General features: G+C 45.1%; 1 protein-coding gene across 1 annotated transcript; it reads left to right on the forward strand.

Annotated features, from left to right (window-relative positions):
* Window positions 1-8,132: 8,132 nt before the first annotated feature.
* Ddx47 (DEAD-box helicase 47) lies at window positions 8,133-20,387 on the forward strand. Its single transcript, XM_034512283.2, has 12 exons — window positions 8,133-8,279; window positions 8,871-8,964; window positions 11,466-11,654; window positions 11,856-11,927; window positions 12,107-12,225; window positions 12,997-13,068; window positions 13,558-13,674; window positions 14,713-14,859; window positions 15,603-15,740; window positions 17,252-17,322; window positions 18,210-18,339; window positions 19,857-20,387. The coding sequence occupies exons 1-12, from the start codon at window positions 8,193-8,195 to the stop codon at window positions 19,986-19,988; spliced, it is 1,368 nt and encodes a 455-aa protein (XP_034368174.1). The 5' UTR covers window positions 8,133-8,192; the 3' UTR covers window positions 19,989-20,387.
* The last annotated feature ends 1,031 nt before the right edge of the window (window positions 20,388-21,418 follow it).

Below are 21,418 nucleotides of genomic sequence, written 5' to 3' on the forward strand. Positions count from 1 at the left end.
ATGCATGTCTGTGCCCATGGACATGCCTGGTGCCCAAGGACGTCAGAAGAGGACATCAGATCCCTTATAGACAGTTGTGAGCTACTATAGGAGTGCTGGGACTTGAACTTGGGTCCTATAAAGATCCGTAAATACTCTTAACTGCTGAGCCATCTCTCCAGCTCCAAGGATTTTTAAAAATTGTTTTTTAAAGCATGGGTTTCATGTTTAGTGCTGGATACCTAATGTTTGGCCCCCAAGGGCAACATTTGAGAATATTTATTAAGGAAGAAAGAAACAAAAGAGGGAGGAAGAATGACCAGTATGATGGTACATGCCTGTGAGATTCCAGGACTTGGGAGGTTGAGGCAGGAGGATTGTCATGATTTTTAGGCTAGTCTCAGCTATATCACAAGACATTGTGTCGGCAATAACAACAACATCAGCAGCAACAGTAAGCTTTAAAAAAAAAAAAAAACTAATCTTTGTTCTCTAGACACAAATTCGATAACCGTTAACAGCATTTTCCCAAATCCCTGTGGACTGTCCTCTTCTCTCTGCCCTTCCTGTTACATCAGCCATGTCCTCTCTTCATTAGGGTATACACATTCACAGTGGACCTCAACCTACAAGTCTAAAGGTATTTTCTGTCTGATGGCAACTTGTGTGGGTTCCCCCAGTGAGGGCAGTAAGAGCACCTTACTGCTAGCTCATGCCACATGTGCTGTGTATGTTGTCCTTACACACAACGCCAGTGAACTGCTATCCGAAACAACTCAGAAAAGATTTGAGATTCACTAATTTAAAAAAAACAAAACAAGACAAAATATGGGCTAGAGAGATAGCTCAGTGGTTAAGAGCACATACTGCTTGTCTTAGGGTTTCCATGACTCTGAAGAGACACCATGACCAAGGCAACTGTTATAAGGACAACATTTAATTGGCACTGGCTTACAGGTTCAGCAGTTCAGTCCATTGTCGTCAAGGCAGGAGCATGGCAGCATCCAGGCAGGCATGGTGCAGGAGGAGCTGAAAGCTCTACATCTTCATCTGAAGGCTGCTAGGAGAAGACTGTTAATTGGGCAGCTAGGAGGAGGGTCTCATTGCCCACCCCCACAGTGACACACTTCCTCCAACAAGGCCACACCTCCTAATAGTGCCACTCCCTGGGCCAAGCATATTCAAACAACTATGCTGCTTTTCCAGAGGATCTGAGTTCAGTCCTTAATACCCATAGCATGGGGCTCACAGCTGCCTGTACTCTATCTCCAGGGGCATTCGACATATTCAACCTCTTCAAGCACCTGAACAGACAAACACATAATTAAAATCAGTAAAACCATTCCAGGCAGTGGTGACTCACACCTTTAATCCCAGTACTCAGGAGGCAGAGGCAGGGGGATCTTTGAGTTTGAGGCTAGCCTGATTTACAGAATGAATTACAGGACTGAGAAACTCTATCTTGAAATAATAAAAAAAACAACAAACAAACAAACAAACAAACAAACAAAAACCCCAAACAAAAACCCAAAACAAATAAAAAAAAAACCCAGCAAACATTTATATTCAAAATCTTCTGCTCTGCTTAAATATGGGAAACACGCTTCTATTTTCCTAATGTCATTCTTCCGCATGTAAGTTTCATGTTAGTGTATCTTTCCATTATATGGTGTTAGAAAGTTTAATTTTTAAAGCATAACAAACATAAAAAAACATAAAGCATAACAAACATAAAAAAATTAAAAAAGTTTAATTTTTAATTTCATAACAAACTATTTAATGTATTTTGGGTCCAGATTGGAAAAGAATTTCCAACAATTTCTGAAATGGCCCCATGCAGACTCCTGACAGTCTGTACTACTTATTTCTGTGAAGTGGCATTTTTTGGCACTGTAATTATAAAGTCAAAGCCCTAAAAATCTTAATTCTTCATGGCCTGTTTTATTAAATAGTTACAATTTATTTCTTCGTGTAAAAATAAACAGGTATGTCTTGGGGGAGAGTAATGGGGGGAAGAAGTGAGTGGCGAACAAGAGAGAAAGGAGGGAGAGAGGGAGAGAGGGAGGGAGGGAGGGAAGGAGGGAGGGAGGGAGGGAGGGAGGGAGGGAGGAAGAGGCAGGTGAAGAATGAGCTCGAGGACTTCAGCAGATCGTGTCCATTCTTGGCCAGAACACATGTCCCTAAGTTGGGAGCCCTTTGCGTTTGGTCCATGAGTCACCAATACACCAGGATGCCACAGCAGCCCAGCAGCCTGCCCTCAGCAGACCTCACGCTAACCTGCTTCTCCAGCGCACTAGTGCTAAGCACAGCACCTGCAGTCCAGATTCGGCACCCTGAGCACCCCCAGCCACGCTTTCTCTTTGTGACAGGGTCTTACTGTGTGCAGGCCAGGCACAAGTCTCAAACTTGTGGCCCTCCTGCCTCAGCTTCTGCGTTGTTCTGCTTTTTCCGACTTTAGCCACCTAGGATTAGCTGCACCTCCATCATATTAAGTGGACCATTCCAAAAATAAGCCATCTACAGCAGATGTGCCACTGTGATTAGCATGAGGAAGTCGCACTGTCTTGCTCAGTATTGCTGCTTGAGACCTGAATGACACCCCTCTCCTCCCCCCACCCACTCCCTTTTTTTGGTGTTCCACACTGCAGTATGTCTAAGAAAAGCCACGATGTCTTTCCTTTAACTGTTATCTTACATCACCACAGGATGCAGAGAGGAGAGAGAGAGAGAGAGAGAGAGAGAGAGAGAGAGAGAGAGAGAGAGAGAGAGGGATATCAGTACATCCATCTAACTTTTTAAAAAGAAAGTTTTTATGTATTTATTTATCTATTTTTTTTTAAATCTTTAGTTTTCTGAGACAGTTTTTCTGTGTAGTTCTGGCTGTCTTGGAACTTGCTCTGTAGACCAGGCTGGTCTTGAACTCAGAAATCTGCCTGCTGGTGCTTCCTGAGTGCTGGGATTAAATGTGCACACCACCACTGCCCGGCCCATCTATCTTTTATTACACTATATTGTAATAGTTGCTGTCTTCTATTATTAGTTATTGCCTATATCTTACCAGACTTAGCTTGTAAATTAATTTTGACACGAGGAAAAACAGCATCCCTAGGGTTTGGTGCCATCCGTGGTTTCTAGCATTCACTGTGGAGTGGGGAATCTTGGAACATACCCTCTGTAGATGAGGGGGGCTAGTTTTCCAGACTTACTAAAAAAAGCTTTAAATGACTTTCAGGAACAGTAGGAAAAATGAACTTTTAAGGTAATCAATGAAATAATTCTAATGTAGAATGCTATACTTGTTTTTTACAATTATAAAACAGAAATTTTATTTTGAAAAGAATATTTTGGTTCTTTAAGGCAAGGTCTCCCCATGTAGCTATGGTTGGCTTGAACTCGTGGTAATCCTTCTATCTCGGCCTGTTGAGAGCTGAGATTACAGGCATGTGTTGCTGTACCCAAATTTAAATACTATATATTAAATAGTGTGTTACATATTAAATATATTATATATTTACTATTATATATGTTAAATGTTACATATTGTATATGTGACAGAGGAAGCACATTAACACATGTCCGAAGCCATGAAAAAAATTTCAGAACAAGATAACAATCAACCACTCCGACTCTTTTGCATCTAACGTATCATTTCAGGCTTGCTTTTGCCCTATACCAGTTTTAGAATTCTATTTAGATTTCCTTCCTCACCGTCCTTATTGTTCTGAAAATACAGGATATGACAGGGCTCAGTTACTAGAATGGGTCCCTGTTGTTTCCGTGACCAGAATATAAATATCCAAGCTGCTCCGGGCCTATGGGAATGCTCAACCTCTCAGCACTGTCAGTGGGCTGCTCCGGGCCTATGGGAATGCTCAATCTCTCAGCACTGTCAGTGGGCTGACACGGGCCTATGGGAACGCTCAATCTCTCAACACTGTCAGTGGGCTGACACGGGCTTTGCTCTTTTGACACATCTGTGGTCACCCCAGTTGTTCAACAAAAACACTGTCCCAGGGTAAGTGCTAGTCGAAGACTTAAAGATTGCTTGCAGGTCACAGGCTAGGGAATAGAGGCGTGGAGATGCTGTTGTCACTGTGTGCCATATGGCCCTGGGTGCCACGAGGAAGTCGTAAAAATAGCCGGTGTCTGAATTATCCAAGAATAGACAAAAAGAATCCTTGCGTGACTAAAATGGAGAAGTTCCCCCAACCCCTGAGACAGGATTATGCTATGTATCCAGGGCAGTTCTGAAACTCTCTCTCTAGACCAGGCTGGCCTTGAACTCAGAGATCTGTCTCTCTGTCTCTCTGTCTCTCTGCCTCTCTGCCTCTCTGCCTCTCTGCCTCTCTGCCTCTCTGCCTCTCCTCTGCCTCTCTGCCTCTCCTCTGCCTCTCTGCCTCTCCTCTGCCTCTCTGCCTCTCTGCCTCTCTGCCTCTCTGCCTCTCTGCCTCTCTGCCTCTCTGCCTCTCTGCCTCTCTGCCTCTCTGCCTCTCTGCCTCTCTGCCTCTCTGCCTCTCTGCCTCTCTGCCTCTCTGCCTCTCTGCCTCTCTGCCTCTCTGCCTCTCTGCCTCTCTGCCTCTGCCTCCTGAGCCCTGGCATTAAAGTCAGGCACCACCATGCCCAGTTTCTTTCTTTTGAGACAGAGTCTCTCTATATAGGCTTGCCTTGAACTCACAATCTTTTGGCCTCTTCGTCTCAAGAGCTGGGAACACAGGTATGGCTCATCTTGGCTCATGGAATTTTATCAACAGCAAGCAAATGGTGTAAATCAGTTCCCTTAAAGCAGCAGTCAGTGTTAGCCAGGGGTCAGGGGCCAGGGGAGGGAGGGTGACGGAGGGTGACGGAGGGTGACGGAGGGTGAGGGTAGGAAAGCCTGTTTTATGCATGTGTGACGTCACAAGCCCCAGCATCTCACACTACACACAGGTGTTAAGGCAGCACTCAGTCCTCAGACATCTCATGTGTGCTTGTTTCCTTTTCTGTGACTTGAAATTTGGGGACCTTAGATGATGCATCTAAGTTTATAGCTTAGTAAAATTCTGAGTGTCGATGTGCAGATGGAAGATGGTCTTCAGAAAACTTACTGGTGTCGCACCGTGTGATGGCCTTTGATCCTAGCACTAGGGAGGCAGAGACAGGTGGGTCTCTGTGAATTATCTGCAAGTTCAAGGATAGAAAGTTTTAGGACAGCTAGAGCTACCTATCTATCAGAGGGACACACAGACAGACACACAGACGGACAGAGACAGAGAATAAAAGAAAAAGTAAGGTCATGTGTCTAGACCTCAAGAAGGTTGGATTCCGGGCTTGGTTCTTGTGACATTGCTTCATGGTCTTGAACCCAACTCTTTTTCCTGTGGGATTTAAGTTCTTCACTGGTCAAGTAAGAAGAATGGCTTCCTTAGGGGGGTCTGTGTAAGAGCAGACAAGAGGTGGAAAGGACCTCACTATAGTGGTGGCTGGACTTTTTCAGGATTAGTCAACACCCTCTTCCAAAGAGCACGTTCCACTTACAGGGACACTAGTTCCTTAGTGGCCCAGTTCCCAGGCAAGGTGATGCACGCATGTCCTCCCTGCTTCTGGAAGGTGGAGGCAGCAGGATCATGAGCTTAAGGTCAGCCTCTGATTCACAAGGTATTTGAGGCGGAGCATCCCAGGCTACATGAGATGCTGAAGAAAAAATAAAATAAAATAAAATAAAATAAAGGTAGTCACAGGAAGGGCAAAATAGAGAGGCAGACACCTTTGGCTTTCTGTCAGCCAACCACGTGCTATGACTGGTGGGATCTATGTTGGGCTGGCCTGTTTTATACAGAAGGGGTTTTCCTCTTTTAACTTCCAGTAAAATGTAAGAAAAACAAACAAACTAAATTAAAAAACACAGCCTATTCTTCAGGAACGTGTAGAGAAAAAAAAATCACTTTCTAAAGCAGTGGTTCTCAACCCGTATGTCTTTGGGTTGACTGGCCTTCTCACAGGGGTCACATATCAGATATCCTGTGTATCAGATAGTTACAATTTGTAACAGTAGCATAATTACAGTTATGAAGTAGCAATGAAATAGTTTTATGGTTTGGGGTCACCACAACATGAGGAACTGTATTAAAGGGTTGCAGCATCAGGAAGGTTGAGGACCACTGATAAAAAAACAGCCAGAGAAATCCCTTTGGTCTGCCACGGTCCCCAATTCCCAGCACTTTGCTGAGTTTCACTTCACCGAGGCACATACTTTTTTTTGCAGCATCCATTTTGTCTCTAGAGCCAGGGAAACAAAGACCATCTCTTGTCTCTTGTCTCTGAGGCAGTCTCCTTTCTTTTCATGGTGGGCGAGAGCAATGGTTTTTGGTTTGTTTGTTTGTTTTTCGAGACAGGGTTTCTCTGTGTAGCTCTGGCTTTCCTGGAACTCACTCTGTAGACCAGGATAGCCTTGAACTCAGAGTTTGCCTGCCTCGGCCTCCCAAGCTCCGTGATTAAAGGAGTGTGCCACCACTCCAGCTGGGGCTAAGAGCAACATGTTAATTATATGAATCATGTCAACTTCTTGCCCTCAGTTTTTCTGATGTTTAAGATAACTCTTGTTATCTTGCAGTGGTGGCGCACGCCTTTAATCCCAGTACTTGGGAGGCAGAGGCAGGCAGATTTCTGAGTTTGAGACTGGCCTGGTCTACAGAGTAAGTTCCAGGACAGCCATAGCTAGACAGAGAAACCTTGTCTCAAAACAAACAAACAAACAAACAAACAAACAGACAAAAACAAACCCCCCAAACAAACAAGATAACTCCCCAAACCCCATGCCATTTACCACAGCCCTGAAAGGTCTAGCCCGAGTTACCTTTCCAAGTCTCATTACTTGTTTTGTTGTTATGACACCCACTAGAGTCCTAATTCAGGATCTATGAGGCAGATATCTAATTCAGGGTCTATGTGACAGGTATCAGGCTGTTGGGTTGAGTGCCTCTCAATTCTCAAGTCAAAGCATAAACAAAGTCCCCTCCCTTAGCTTTTTCTAGCTATTCTCATTCTCTCTCTCTCTCTCTCTCTCTCTCTCTCTCTCTCTCTCTCTCTCTCTGTATAATTTGGAACAGGGTCTTACTAAGTATCCCTGGCTATTCTGGAACATGCTATATAGATTGGGCAGGCCTCCACCTTCACAGAAATTCACCTGCCTCTGTCTCCTGAGTGATGGGATTAAAGGCATGGCCACCACTCTCAATCTTAATTACATATTTGAAATCTATGCGTTCCCCACACAGCCTCAGGATTTGGAGCCCTAAGTACTCTTAAAGGTATGTTCAACATGTACTGCATACATTTTAACTCACTCTGCCAGAGAAAGGGATACCAGCTCGTCTCTAATGCCTCAATTTCAGAAAAAGTGCTGCTTTGAATACCCCACACATTGAGAACTCCAACGCCTCCCCACTGGGGTACACTTGCAGGCACAGGAGATGCAACATACATTGTACCTCAGCCTGAGTGGTGACTGCTCAGATACCTCACCGGTCTCAGGAATCTTGTATGCACAGATCCGCCAGTCTTGAATAGCTGTCCCTTGAACTCAGAATGGCCTTTCTGTTATCAGTAAGGTCCCAGCTCGAATATCACTGTCTCAGAGACTCCTTCCCAATCTTGTAGCAATTCTAACAACTCTTTCTCCCAAAGCTTTGCGCTCCTGTTTTTATGTAAGCTTATTACATCATAGCACTTTTCATAATTCAAAGTGGCCCATTATTGCCTTCTCTCTGCAATGGAAGTTGACACTGTCCTGCCCTATCACTAGACACCTAGCACAACCCAAGCATATGGTAAGCTGTCAGTTGCCAAATATGTGAAGTAACGAGTAAATAGTACTGTGATATCGGTGTGTTTACATTTCCGATAGTTAGAAAGTGGTAAACCAGACAAGGCTCTGGCAGCCTAAGCTGCAGAATGAAATCCTGCCTCAAGAAACCAATTAAAAAAAAATAGGGCAGATATCCAAAGGGCAGCAAAAAGGGATGGGCAGGTAGCTCATCAGTCACTTCTCTTGGTTCAGCTTCTTAGGCACACAGGCTTCCAGTCATTACTGTTCCCCAAAGTCCCACCTGTGTGGGGCGCTGCAACGCCAGATCAGCCAGCAGGAGGCGTTCGGAACCTACACTCTAGGAAAGTAATTTCCTACATTTCCCAGCACGCCTTGCGTCTCTGCCCCACTTCCGGAGTCCACGAGCAAGATGGCGTCAGACGGGGAACCCGATTCTCCCTCAGAAGCCCTTCAGACAGCTCCAGAAGAGGAGGAAACGAAAACATTTAAAGACTTGGTGAGAATGGGTGATGCTGGTATTTATTTTGTGATGTTGGCGTTAGGCTCACCCAGGGTTTGGGTACTTTATATCCCAGCCTGTAGTGTATAAAAACACCTTGGGGCCTAGCTCATGCTTTCTTCAGGCTGTTAGAAACTCGGGGTCTCGTCACGCTCCCTCGGGTGCATTTGCCTTGTAGCCAGCTGCAGAGTCCTGAGGGCCCCCATTTGCTTTTCTCTCCAGTTACTGTAGAGCCTTATGTTATCTAGGGTCAACGCATGAACTCGTTACAAGAGGCAAGTTGTTGTGGTCTGTGCTTCACTTTATACACGTGTAAACTTGGTCGTATAATAGCTAGCCACTTGTCAGAACCGATTTGACGGGTTAAATGAGAAAATACATGCAAAGCAGTTGACACAGTCCCTGTTGAGTAGAAATTGTCCCAAGGAGCTGTTCCATTTCGTTCATATAAAGTAGATTCCGAGATGTACAATTATGTAAACTGTAAAGGGCTACATATCACCAGTCGGATGGCTCTGATAAAGGTATTTAAAATGGAGGGAAGTGAGGATGTATTCTTTGCTAAAGTATGGTTTTCTGAATTCAAAGGGTGTGACAGATGTATTGTGTGAAGCTTGTGACCAGTTGGGATGGGCAAAGCCCACCAAGATCCAGATTGAAGCCATTCCTTTGGCCTTGCAAGGTAGGTTGGAATTAAATATGCAGGTTAGTATAGAGTCAGTGTGACATTATACTCAGTTTTTGTGTTGCTTTTAAGAGCTATTTCTGTCACATTTCAAGTGAAGTAAAGATGTAATCTCTCCCTGGGCATGACACGGTTATTCCTGTTCTTAACAGCGAGGAGGCAGAGGCAGGAGGGTTAGCTGCAAGACTTTGCCTCAAATACATAAATAAAGCCAGGTGTGATGGTGGTACAAGCCTGTAACATTTGGGAGGTAACACTGATGTTAATGAATGGAGGGGTGACATTTTAACTCCCTAGAACACTCTGCTGTCTGAATTTGCATGGCAGATCCTGACTAAGGTATTAAGCTCTAAGAGGTGGGAATTAAGAATCCACCATACAGCTGGGAGTGGTGGTGCATGCCTTTAATCCCAGCACTTTGTCAGCAGGGGCAGGCGGATTTCCGAGAGTTTGGGACTAGCCTGGTCTGCTGAGCAAGTTCTAGGACAGCCAGAACATTGATACAGAAAAACACTGTCTTGAAAAACAAAAACAAACAAACAAACAAACAAACCAACACCCAAAAGGCAGAAAAAGAATCCATCATGTTTACTCCATAGCTCCGAACACCCTTGGTCACACCTTTCTTGAAGTTGTCATCTTTTAATTTCAACACCGTATTTTAGTAGCCTTTCTCTTTAGTTGCTGTTTCTTCCCTTTTGCTTTATAATAGCGATTCTGTCACCCTCTGCCTTCCTTATTCTAAAACAACTTGGACCTACTGAGTTAGAATTTTCAGGTGTAAAACCAGGTGATAGTGGTGCATGCCTTTAAATCCCAGCACTCAGGATTTCTAAATCTGAGGCTAGCCTGGTCTACAGAGCCAGTTCCAGAACAGCCAGGACTACACAGAGAAGCTCTGTCTCAAACAACAAAGTAAACAAACTGAAGATGAATTTTCAGATGTGGGACATACCCCTCATAGATTGTAACTCTGATGTGTATGCCCCTTGGGAGTGTGAGCCAGATGAAGTTTGAGGCTCCTATGTCTGCATTGCCAGTGTGCATGCTTTTGTGTGAAGGGGAAGTGTGAGCTAGGAAGATGCTCCTGGGTCACGGCTAGTTACAGCAATCAGGGACATTTCATGTTCTTCAGGAAGATGAGCTAAGACCTGCTGGCATAAGTATATCCCGTTAGCTTGCAGCCACCTCTCTCTGAACCTGAAGTTCTCTGTATCCAGAATCATTAACTTCCCTCCCAGAATTGATTTTTCTATAGTTCCTGACTCTAGTTTTGGCTTTTCAGTTTCCCATACTAAAGTTTGTCTGTCTCCTACCACATTTCTTTCAACCAGTTTTGGTTTGCTTTTACGTTTGAGATGGTCCTTGCTGGGCTGGCCAGGCTGGCATCAAACTCCTAGGCCCAGGTGCTCCTCTTTGGCCAAGCCTCCCATGTAGGTTGGACCACACCGTGCTCATCACCTGCACTGTTCAGCTCCTTGCCTCATCCAGGTTTATCTTCCTGAAGAATAACATCGCTTGTGAAATTCCCTGTTTATCAAAATGCACTGAGGGTTTATAAGCTCTGTCCTATCCTCATTCCTTTCCCATATAACACCTTCGCATTCAGCTCAGGTGGGGCTTTGGATCCCAGCCCTCTGTCCTCATGCAGGAATAGCTGTCCTGCCCTTCTTTGCTTACTTCCACGTAGAACTTGTAGATCTCTGTTAGCCTGGCGTCCCCCTTTATGTACTTGTTATATTTTCTAGGGGGTCTGCATGAAGGGCTTTACCAAATTAAACATTTGTGGTGGTAAGATCGCTCGGTGGTTAGTGGATCTTACTGCTGAAAGTCATGACCTGAGTTTGATTTCTGGGGCCCACATAGGAGAAGTAGACAGCTGATTTCTACAAATTGTCCTCTGACTTGCCACGGTTACACATGGAAACACATACACATATACACAGAGAAAACAACACGTACATAAAAACAAATTAAAGCCGGGGCAGTGGTGGCGCACGCCATTGATCCCAGCACTTGGGAGGAAGAGGCAGGCGGATTTCTGAGTTCGAGGCCAGCCTGGTCTACAGAGTGAGTTCCAGGACAGCCAGGGCTACACAGAGAAACCCTGTCTTGAAAAAACCAAAATTAAAAATCAACTTTAAATTAAACTTTTTGTTTTGTTTTGAGACAGGGTTTCTCTGTGTAGCCCTGGCTGTCCTGGAACTCACTCTGTAGACCAGGCTGGCCTTGAATTCAGAGATCTGTCTGCCTCTGTTTCCCAAGTGCTGGGATTACAGGCACAGGCCACCACTGCTGGGCTTAAACATATTTTTGTATTTGTCCTGTTGCAGAATTTTAGCTTATCTAAGGTAGAGGCTATACCCTTTTTGTTTATTCAGTCTCTAATTCACTAGGGAGACCTTGTGCCCAGCATCGTGTCAGTACAGAGAACTTTGAAGGAGCTCAGAGTGCATTTCTTTAAGGGTTTTGTTTTGTTTTGTTTTGTTTTCTTCCAGGTCGTGATATTATTGGTTTGGCAGAAACAGGATCTGGAAAGACAGGTGCGTTTGCTTTGCCCATTCTGAATGCACTGCTGGAAACTCCTCAGCGACTGTTTGCCCTGGTCCTCACCCCTACTCGAGAGTTGGCCTTTCAGATCTCTGAACAGTTCGAGGCCCTGGGGTCATCTATTGGAGTGCAGTGTGGTAAGTGTCTAAGAAGGGCAAAGCCCCGAGTGCCATCACAGGTGGGGAGGGGAAGCGGGAGGCACTGTTAGCACAGTATTGACCTCAGGAGCTGGGGTTGTTGTTTAGCCTTGGGGGTGGGTGGACAAATGTAAGTAGAAATCTAGTATTGGCTTTGAAGGTGTTTACTGAGGAGGTTCTGTGTTTGCTTTGTTTCTGTAGCTGTCATTGTTGGTGGAATTGATTCAATGTCTCAGTCACTAGCGCTGGCCAAAAAACCACATATAGTAATAGGTGAGTCACTGACACAGGTAAATACCACCATGACCAAATGGGTTAGATACAATCTACCATGTTGGGTGTCACCTGGGCAGTGGACTTGTGACTCTGCTTAACTCTTCCGTGTCTTCATTGTTTTCTGGGAAGTAGATCCCTTTCTTACCTTGGGTCCTTTTTTTAACCTTTCTTGGTAGCTACTCCTGGCCGACTGATTGACCACTTGGAAAATACCAAAGGCTTCAACTTAAGAGCTCTTAAGTACCTGGTCATGGATGAAGCAGACCGGATACTGAACATGGATTTTGAGACAGAGGTGAGTTCTTTTTGTTTGTTGTTGTTCTTTTTTGTTTATTTGTTTTTTTGAGATAGGGTGTCTCTGTAACAGTCCTGCCTGTCCTGGATCTTACTCTGTAGACCAGGCCATCCTTGAACTCACAGAAATCCACCTGTCTCTGCCTCCTGAGTGCTGGGATTAAAGGCATGTGCCACTCTGCCCAGCCTAGAGGTAAGTTTTTAACAGCAGTGCTCCTGAGAGCTTCTCTGGTCCTCTCTTTGACACTGGCTTTGGTTCCTTGAGCGCCTGTCTCTGTAGAACCCCGTGTTGGCCTCAGTGAGAGCAGCAGCTTGCCCACTGTTTTTTTGCAGTCTTGGTGCTTCTCACCCTTAGAATGTGGTCCAGGCTGACCCAAGAGGTGAGCCGTTAACCCTGCAGCTTCTGTTTCGTTTGCCAAGCTCTGTACACCTGCAGCCTTTTCACCGTCTTTCCTGAGCTACTTGACATTGTCTAGTTAGTTGACTAATGTTTATTTTTTTGGTCTTTTTCTTAACTTAGCTGTAAATTGTTCTTTTCTTTGAAGGGTATTTAAAAAGCATAATGTCTGGTTTAGTATCAAAGTATAAATATTCAGTAAAATTTGAATTGTATTTTAAAACCTTAAACCTCCAGGGTTTGGTTTCTCAGTCCTGTCTAGTAGCCTGGCGTCCCCATTACTGTGGAGAGAATCTATAGACATCTAGTCTAAATGTCACTGATCTGTAGATATTCAGTTTAAATGTCACTGGCATTCTTTCCTGTGTGCTCCAGGTTGACAAGATCCTCAAAGTGATTCCCCGAGATCGGAAAACATTTCTCTTTTCTGCTACCATGACCAAGAAGGTGAGATTTGCTTGACTTCTGCTTTCCTCTTTATAAGAGACAAGAGCAGGTGAACGTCAGTTTCAGGCCAGGTTGGTCTGTATGGTAAAACCCTACCCGCATAAAACCAAAAGTAAAAATAAAGGAATTGATATACAAGTATCCCAGCTATTTGGGAGGCTAAGGCAGGAGGATCACAAATTTAAGGCCTGTGTGGACCACAAAGTAAGTTCAAGGCCAGCCTGGGCACCTTAGTGAGACCCTGCCTCAAAGTAGAAAGTAAAACTAGAGTTGGAAATGTAGCTAATATGAAAATCTGTGGTTGAATTTGGGGGAGGTCTCTCTCTCTCTCTCTCTCTCTCTCTCTCTCTCTCTCTCACACACACACACACACACACACACACACACACACACACACACATCTATGTATTAGAACAATAGTGAAAACACATGAAAGTAGGAACATTGAGCATTTAGGGATTGACGTGCTATTGTGTTTTCTTCCTTTAGGTGCAAAAACTTCAGCGTGCAGCCCTCAAGAACCCCGTGAAATGTGCTGTTTCCTCCAAGTACCAGACTGTTGAGAAACTACAACAATATTACCTTTTTATTCCCTCTAAATTCAAGGTAAAGTGTTGACTTTGTCATCGCTGCCATTCCTGTTCTCACCAAAGCATCTGAGAATGTGCCAGCCCTCGGCCAGCTGAGGGCCAAGTGTCCAGCTCATGTTTATCACAGATAAAGTGAACATGCCGGGAATTCATGGCATTAAAGCAGAGTAGAAGTCCTGATAAGATGGTCGAGTTTCCCCCAGACCACCCCTGCGGTTCATCTCCCTTCATCTGCTTGTTTCATGGCTACTTTGGAAAGACCTTGCTTGGTTGCCAAGTGCAGATCCTGTGTGTGCCGTCGGGATGTATTGGGGTGCTTGTTCACAGAGCGCATAGTAGCCAGCCAGGTGTGGCAGTGCATGCCTGTACCCTCAGTCCTGGGACTCTGAAGCAAGGTCACCGTAGGTTCAATGCCAGCCTGGGCCTTACAGTAAGTTTGAGACCAGTCTGGATTACCTAGTGAGACCTGCCACACCGTACAGATGAGGGATTGACCTAGGTGGGACAGCTTGGCAATCAGGAAGTACAGGCATGGGATGGGGTGGTCTGTGCTTTCTGATAGTTGCACCAGCAATGGCTGAGAAAGTCAGCATGCTTGTTTTATTGTATACATGAGTAGGGTTAGCTATTCTCTAGAGTGGGCCTCTGTCGGGGGCAGTCTCTGCTCTACACATCCTGAAAGAGGAGCCTGTGGTTGATATTCTCCACACTGTCAATACCAGCACACTGACGGGTGTCTGAGTCTGACCACAGAGAGCATGCTGTTCCCGTGGCTCTGAGGTATTGGGGACTTTCATGGCCATTTCATGTCAGTAGCACACTTGTCAATAACAGCTCAGGACCTTAATCTGATCTGCTTCTTACACAGTCACTCAGGGATCTCTCCAGTCCCCACAGAGGCCTTGTCCACAAACCTGGGAGCAGCAGGGAGGAAGTATCAGGCTCAGAGCTGGTGTTTGCGTAACGGAGACACTCCGTAGACATGCTCTCTCCCAAGCTGCTAGGTCTCCAACCCTTCTTCCAGGTCAGTTATGCACCTTGTTTTGTGATTTAGGATACCTACCTGGTTTATATTCTCAATGAATTGGCCGGCAACTCCTTTATGATATTCTGTAGCACCTGTAACAACACTCAGAGAACAGCTTTGCTACTCCGAAATCTCGGGTTCACCGCCATCCCCCTCCATGGACAGATGAGTCAGGTGAGAGGTCTTTACCCAGCGTCAGTAGATGAGTGCAGCAGATGGCACAGGGCCCATTGCACCTCCTGGCCTTACGTGCTTTGTGCATTGCTTTCAAAGCTCGCTTTCTCAGTTTCAGGCATCGAGTAGCTAAGATTGCAATAAGTCAGAGGTGGGCCTGGTGAGGTGGCTCAGTTGGTAAAGTACTTTCCATGTAAACATGAGGGCCTGAGTTTGAGCCCTGGAAACATCCAAAGCTGAGTGTGGTGACACATGCTATGGTGACAGCCAGCTTAGCCTAACCAGTGAGCTGCAGGTCAGCGAGCTGGAACTGTGGATAGTTGTGAGCTATGGGTGATGGGAACCAAATCTCAGGGAAGAGGAGATGTTCTTAATCATCAAGACATCTCTCCATCCTCAGGAAAGAGGTCTCAAAAAGATTGTCACAGCACCAAGAACGTCCTCATGCATGTTCATGTGCATACTGTGTATACCAAGTAACATGTCAATATACATAGACACAAAAGAACATTTCATAGGCAGTTGTCTGGGTTGAAAGCTTTTGAGTCAGTGTATTAGCAGTGTTGATTCTCTGCTCTTAAGTAAGTATTTTTGTTGTCTTCATACTTGTTTTGACCATGAAGCCACAGCCTGGACTTAGAAGGGAAAAAGTATAAAAAATAAAAGTAAATTTCTGTTGTGTTTATTTTGTCTGTCTTCCATGTCCTGTATGCTAGGATTCTCATTTCTTTTCCTCTTCACAGAGCAAGCGTCTTGGATCCCTTAATAAGTTTAAGGCTAAGGCGAGGTCCATTCTTTTAGCGACTGATGTCGCTAGCAGAGGTCTGGACATACCCCATGTGGATGTAGTCATCAATTTTGACATTCCGACTCATTCTAAGGTGAGTTCTGCTGTTGCCTGGACTTCCTAGTTCTGAAATTCATTTGCTAAATAATGTGCTTTTGTTGTTTGTTTTTTCTTAGTTATAATGCAGTGTTTTATCCTCGGTTAGTTTCGTATCAGAACTGAGAAAGTGCTGGGGTGAAGCCGACTTGATAGAACACTTACCCGGCATGCATACGGCTCTGGGTCTGAGCCTGTAGCACCCAGTAACTGGTGTGGTGCCACAGGTCTGCAGTCCTAGCACTCCAGAGATAGAAGTAGGAAGGTCAGGACTCCCAGGTCATCCTCAGAGACACAGGAAGTATAAGGCTAGCCTGGGCTACATGAGACCTGGTCTCATAAGCAGCAGCTGAGAAAGCTCTTGACTGATTTATCCTCACCGTTTGCATATTCCCGTTTATAGCATTAGCAGATGTGAATGTGGGGATATCCAGAGAGTATCCAGATACAGCAGATGCTGACCACGCCAGTCTCATTTCTTTACAAATACAGCTTCTGCTGCTTAGTGTCCTAGCATGTCTGTCTTGGCGCTGTTAGCATTTGGACTGGTGGAGTCTTTGTCTGGGGAGTTCTTTGTGTATAATATGCTTACTGTTCCTGGAGTCTACTAGACAGTGTCTCATATTCTTCTAGTTGTGACAACCAAAAATGTTCCAGGCATTACCAGATGTCCCTGGGAGAGGCAGGCTCGCCCCTGTGGACCTTGGCTTCACTTGGCTCTTCACTGAGTTCTCACAGATAAAGTTGCGATCTCTTTTAATATCCACAACAACTCTTAGATTGTGCATCCATTTCTAGCCCTGATCTATAAATAGGAACTAAAAGTAGAGACATGGTGGTGTGCAGACAATTGTGTAGGACCCCTAGATCCAGTGTCTGTCTGTTTGCCTTTCTTTGTTTCTTTCTTTATAGATTTATTTATTTATGTATTTTATGTGTATGAGTGCTCTGTCTTTATGCACACCTGAAAAGGAAATCAGATCCTATTACACTTGGTTGTGAGTGACCATATTGTTACTAGGAATTGAACTCAGGACCTCTGAAAGAGCAGTCAGGTACTCTTAACCACTGAGCCATCTCTCCAGCTGATTATGTTGCCATAACCCTGTAAATAAGTATTAGAAGTTTGCCTTTGTATAAGAGAAAGCAGGTATTAGATGAATTTTGTGCTACAAGAATGTTTTTTAAAAAAGAAGCCAGGCATGGTGATATTGAACACCTTTAGTCCCAGCATTTAGGAGGCAGAGACAAGTGGATTTCTGTGAGTTCAAGGCCAGCCTGGTCTACAAAGCAAGTTCCAGGACATCCAGGACTGTTACATAGAGAAACCCTGTCATAAACAAACAAACAAACAAACAAACAAACAAAGAGGTAGATTTCTCAGCAAATTTCCCAGACCATGTTCTTCATGTTCCAAAAGCATGTGTTTTCTTTGAGAGGTTTGCAGCAGGACTTTGCACACATCCCTTCTTGGCTCTGATGTGAATTTATTTACCTTTTATGTTCCAGGATTATATCCATCGAGTAGGACGGACTGCGAGAGCTGGGCGCTCTGGGAAGGCCATTACTTTTGTAACACAGTGAGTAAATCAACACTGGGACTGAGCAACAGAGGCTGGCACCTCTGCCTGGCGCAGTGCTAGTCATACAGACTCTCTCCTGGTTCGTTCTCTCTCTCTCTCTCTCTCTCTCTCTCTCTCTCTCTCTCTCTCTGTGTGTGTGTGTCTGTCTGTCTGTCTCTGTGTGTGTGGTTACCATCTCCCCAACCCTGGTTTTCATACGTCATGTCATGTCATGTCATGTCATGCAGAAGCACAAGTGGCACCTGCTGCTTTTTGGAGTACTAGAACTAGGAGCAGTGACCTTTCCTTTAATTCTGACCAGCTAGAATAACTATGTCTGACTTTGTTATTTTTAATTTTTTATGTGTATGGGTGTTTTGTTTGCGTGTATGTCTGTACCATGTGCTGGCGGACGCTAGAAGTCAGATCCCCAGGACCTGGAGTTAGAGACAGTTATGAACTGCCACATGGGTGATGGGAGTTGAACCATGGCCCTCTAGAAGAGCAGTCAGTGCTCTTAAGCAGCAAGCTGTCCCTCCAGCCCCATTTTAAAAGCTTATCCTTTGCCCCTTTCACACATGTGTACAATGTATCTTGATCATATTCCCCCAAATATCTCCTCTCCCCTTCGTGTCCTCTTTTTTCTATATATAACCCACTGAATCTAACTAGTGCTGCTGCACATGACTGCACGTGGGATACTAGTGTTTTCTGTGGGTAAGTCACACTGCGGGTAATTTCCCAACTGTCCGACACAAAGATTGTATTTTTACCTGTATTTTGAGAAGGACTCCTATATTCAGCATTGTTTAAAACTGGTCCATATTCTGTCATGTGATAGACACCATGGCACTAGCCAGTGGCATTACCAGCGCAGTAGAGCCAGGCTACTTTTCCTTCCTCAGGTATGATGTGGAGCTCTTCCAGCGCATCGAGCACTTAATTGGGAAGAAACTGCCTGTCTTTCCGACGCAGGACGAGGAGGTCATGATGCTCACAGAACGTGTGAACGAAGCCCAGCGATTTGCCCGAATGGTATGTGGCATCTGCTCTCCGCGGTGCGGCCTCTGCTGAGCTTCCCTATGCCCTCTCATACGCTGGATGTTTCCTCCAGAGTCGAGGCTGGCCACAGTCTCCTCCACTGTTTATGTGTCATGCCTCCCACCCCCACCCCCACCTTCCTCCAAAGGTCAATCTCAATGTCAGAAGACTAGCTGTGGTTATAGTGAGCTTGGGCATTTTGCCTCACCTCTTAGAACCAGTTTCTCACCTATATAATGCTTGCCTTGAATACCGTCTGTGTACTGTGAACACCAGACCAGCTTGTGTGAACCACGAGTCTAGCAGGGGTAATGGCAGTAGCAGTATGAGAGGAGATCCTAGAGGGAACCGTGGAAGTGCGTGTCCTTCCTGGAGAGAACTCGGAAGTGTGGAGGGACTTTTTGTTGTTGTTTTTTTTTGTTTTGTTTTAATAACTGAGATACAGTCTTGCTGTGGTTTTCTGCCTACATGGAATTTATGTGTGAGTTTTTGTTTATAAAATTACTATCTGTAGTGGGGAAGAAAGGTAGATGACACCTGAAGAATGACATACAGTTAGTTGTCCTTTGACCTGCATGGGCGGGCACACACAGAGAAATGGACACACGCACATGCATGCACACAAATGCTACCTGTAGTTAAGTATAATGGCAAATACCTATGATCCTAGCACTTTTGACGCTGAGTCAGGGGGATCACTGAGAGTTTTAGGCCAGATCTGTGCCTGGGGAGAAATTTCACAAAGTATAGAAAGGATTAAAATAGTAGCTGAAGGCATGAACCAGGCCCTGGGGAGAACCATTGAGAGCATCAGCTAAGTTTTGGTTTTTAGTTGTAGTTAGAACTTACCAAATTATATGTTACTCTCATGTTTGTGTTTCACCAAATATAAATCCATGCCTTTTTTTTTTCTTCAGTTTTACCCACCTGTTCACCATGTGACATTTTTGCTATTCTTAGATTTTTGAGGCAAGGTTTTGCTGTGTAGCTTAGGCTGGCCTTGTACTTACTATGTAGCCCAGGTTGCCCTTGAACTCATGTCCAGCCTCTTGCTTCAGCCTTCCAAATGCTGGTATTTCAGCTGTGTGTCACCAGGACCAGCACGTGTAGTCATTCTTTAATGGCTACATTGCACGCATGTAACGTGGTCTACACTGAGGAAAGTCTGTTTTCTCCACTTTAACTAGAGCTGTGTTGAGTATCCTAGTATGCATGTGACCTTGGCTTATTTCCTTAAAGGAAACTTCTAGAAGTGAGAGTGACCAAGGAGTATATATACAGTCAGAGTGTAAAGTCGTACAGATAGATGCCTGAGTGTCCCTTAGAAAAGCTGCAGCGGATCATGTGACCTCATCTGTGCCAGCCTTACTCTCTGTTCACGCGTTGGTCTCTATATGAGGTCAGCGTTTCTGTTCTTTTGGAGTTGATTCTTAGCCTTTGTGAGTAAAGAGAGGAGTGCGGGGGGATGCTATTAACTCAGGTTCAGTCACAGTCTGTTTGCTGCCTTGCAGGAGTTAAGGGAGCACGGAGAAAAGAAGAAACGCAAGCGAGAGGACGCAGGGGATGAAGATGATACAGAAGGCGCCCTTGGTGTGAGGAACAAGGTGGCTGGTGGGAAAATGAAGAAGCGGAAAGGCCGCTAATGGCTTTGAAAGACTTCTGCTCGCCGGCTGTAAAGAGATGGAAGAAGGCCGTGAACCCCTTGCAGTAGAGCTGAGATTCAGTCCAGAGACGGCTTGGCCAGCTGGGAGCTTGTTCTTGCTGAGGATTGGCGTGTCACTGTAGTGGGACAGTTTTTACAGTGTTGACACAGGACTGACCGCTCGCTCTTCAGCTTGCTTTCCATACCTGTGACACAAGTGCGTGTGCCCTTCATGCTGCACCTTGGCCTTTCCACCTGCAAGCCAGGGCCTGGCTGATGAAGAGCATTGTCTGTAGTTAACTAAAGCTTTGACAGAATGGCGTGGACGCCACCTTACCTCAGCCGACATTCAGCCTGATGTGGATCAATAATTATTATTTGTAAAGATGTATTTTTATTATCTCCATGTGTCTGTGTGTGTATGCACTTTTATACAGGTGCCCAGAGGTCAGAGGACTCGGCTTCCCCTGGAGCTGGAGGTGTAGGTGGTTTTGAGTCACCAGTGTGAGCGCTGAGAATCAAATTCAGGTCCTCTAGAAGAGCAGTATTCCAATTCTTTGGAGACCTTGCTATTGAAGGCCTTGTACCTCCTGCTAACAAGGGCCTGTCAGTGTGATTATATGGCAGCTTAATTGGTTGTCTTCAATTGAATTAAGGCATTAATTAACGTTGAAAAATCAAGAGTGGGACGATGGACAGTTTTGACAGAAGTCCTGCTTAGAGGAAGTTGCATCTTCTATTGGTGCGTATTTGGCGTCAGAGCCCCGAATACATTCATTTCCTGGTTGCTTGGGCTTATCAAGTGTCTGGGAAACTTCAGGTGCTGGGGTATAGATATGTGCCTCTATGCCTGGTTTGTGAGGTGATGCTGGACACCAAAGCCACGGCTCATGTGCCTGTTAGGTTAGGACTCTACCAATGGAGTAACTGGGCTTTTACATTTCATTGCTGTTCATGGTGCGTTTGAGTGAAGGATGAGTTAGAGGAGCTGAACAGACCAAAGGAAGCAGGAGGGGCCGTGCTTGTGAGCAGTTGTTAGAGTTGGGCACCTTGGGGCTCATTTTTTACTAGTCACGTTTTCCTGGTAGGCTTCTCCAAGGTGGCTTTGGTGGCAACTTTATTTTGCATCAGTGGATGGCCGATGGCTGACATTTTCTCTCTGTGAAGAACTTAAGCAAATTAAAACTGAATTGGGGAAGTGACGGGGGCGCAGTAAAGAGAGTTATAGGAGGTTTTATAAAAGTGTTCCGGCCTGGACTTTTCCTTCTAGGTAGTGGCTCATGGGGCTGAGATTGATGCATAGTTTTGGAGAGACTTTTTAAAGAGTGATTGAGGAAGACACCAGACATTGACCTCTGGCTTCTATACATACATACATGAGCACACAAGAGAGCCAGCACATACCACTTACATACACACAACCTGCTGGGC

The sequence above is a fragment of the Arvicanthis niloticus genome, chromosome 9, assembly GCF_011762505.2.
Source record: "Arvicanthis niloticus isolate mArvNil1 chromosome 9, mArvNil1.pat.X, whole genome shotgun sequence".
Lineage (NCBI taxonomy): Eukaryota > Metazoa > Chordata > Mammalia > Rodentia > Muridae > Arvicanthis > Arvicanthis niloticus.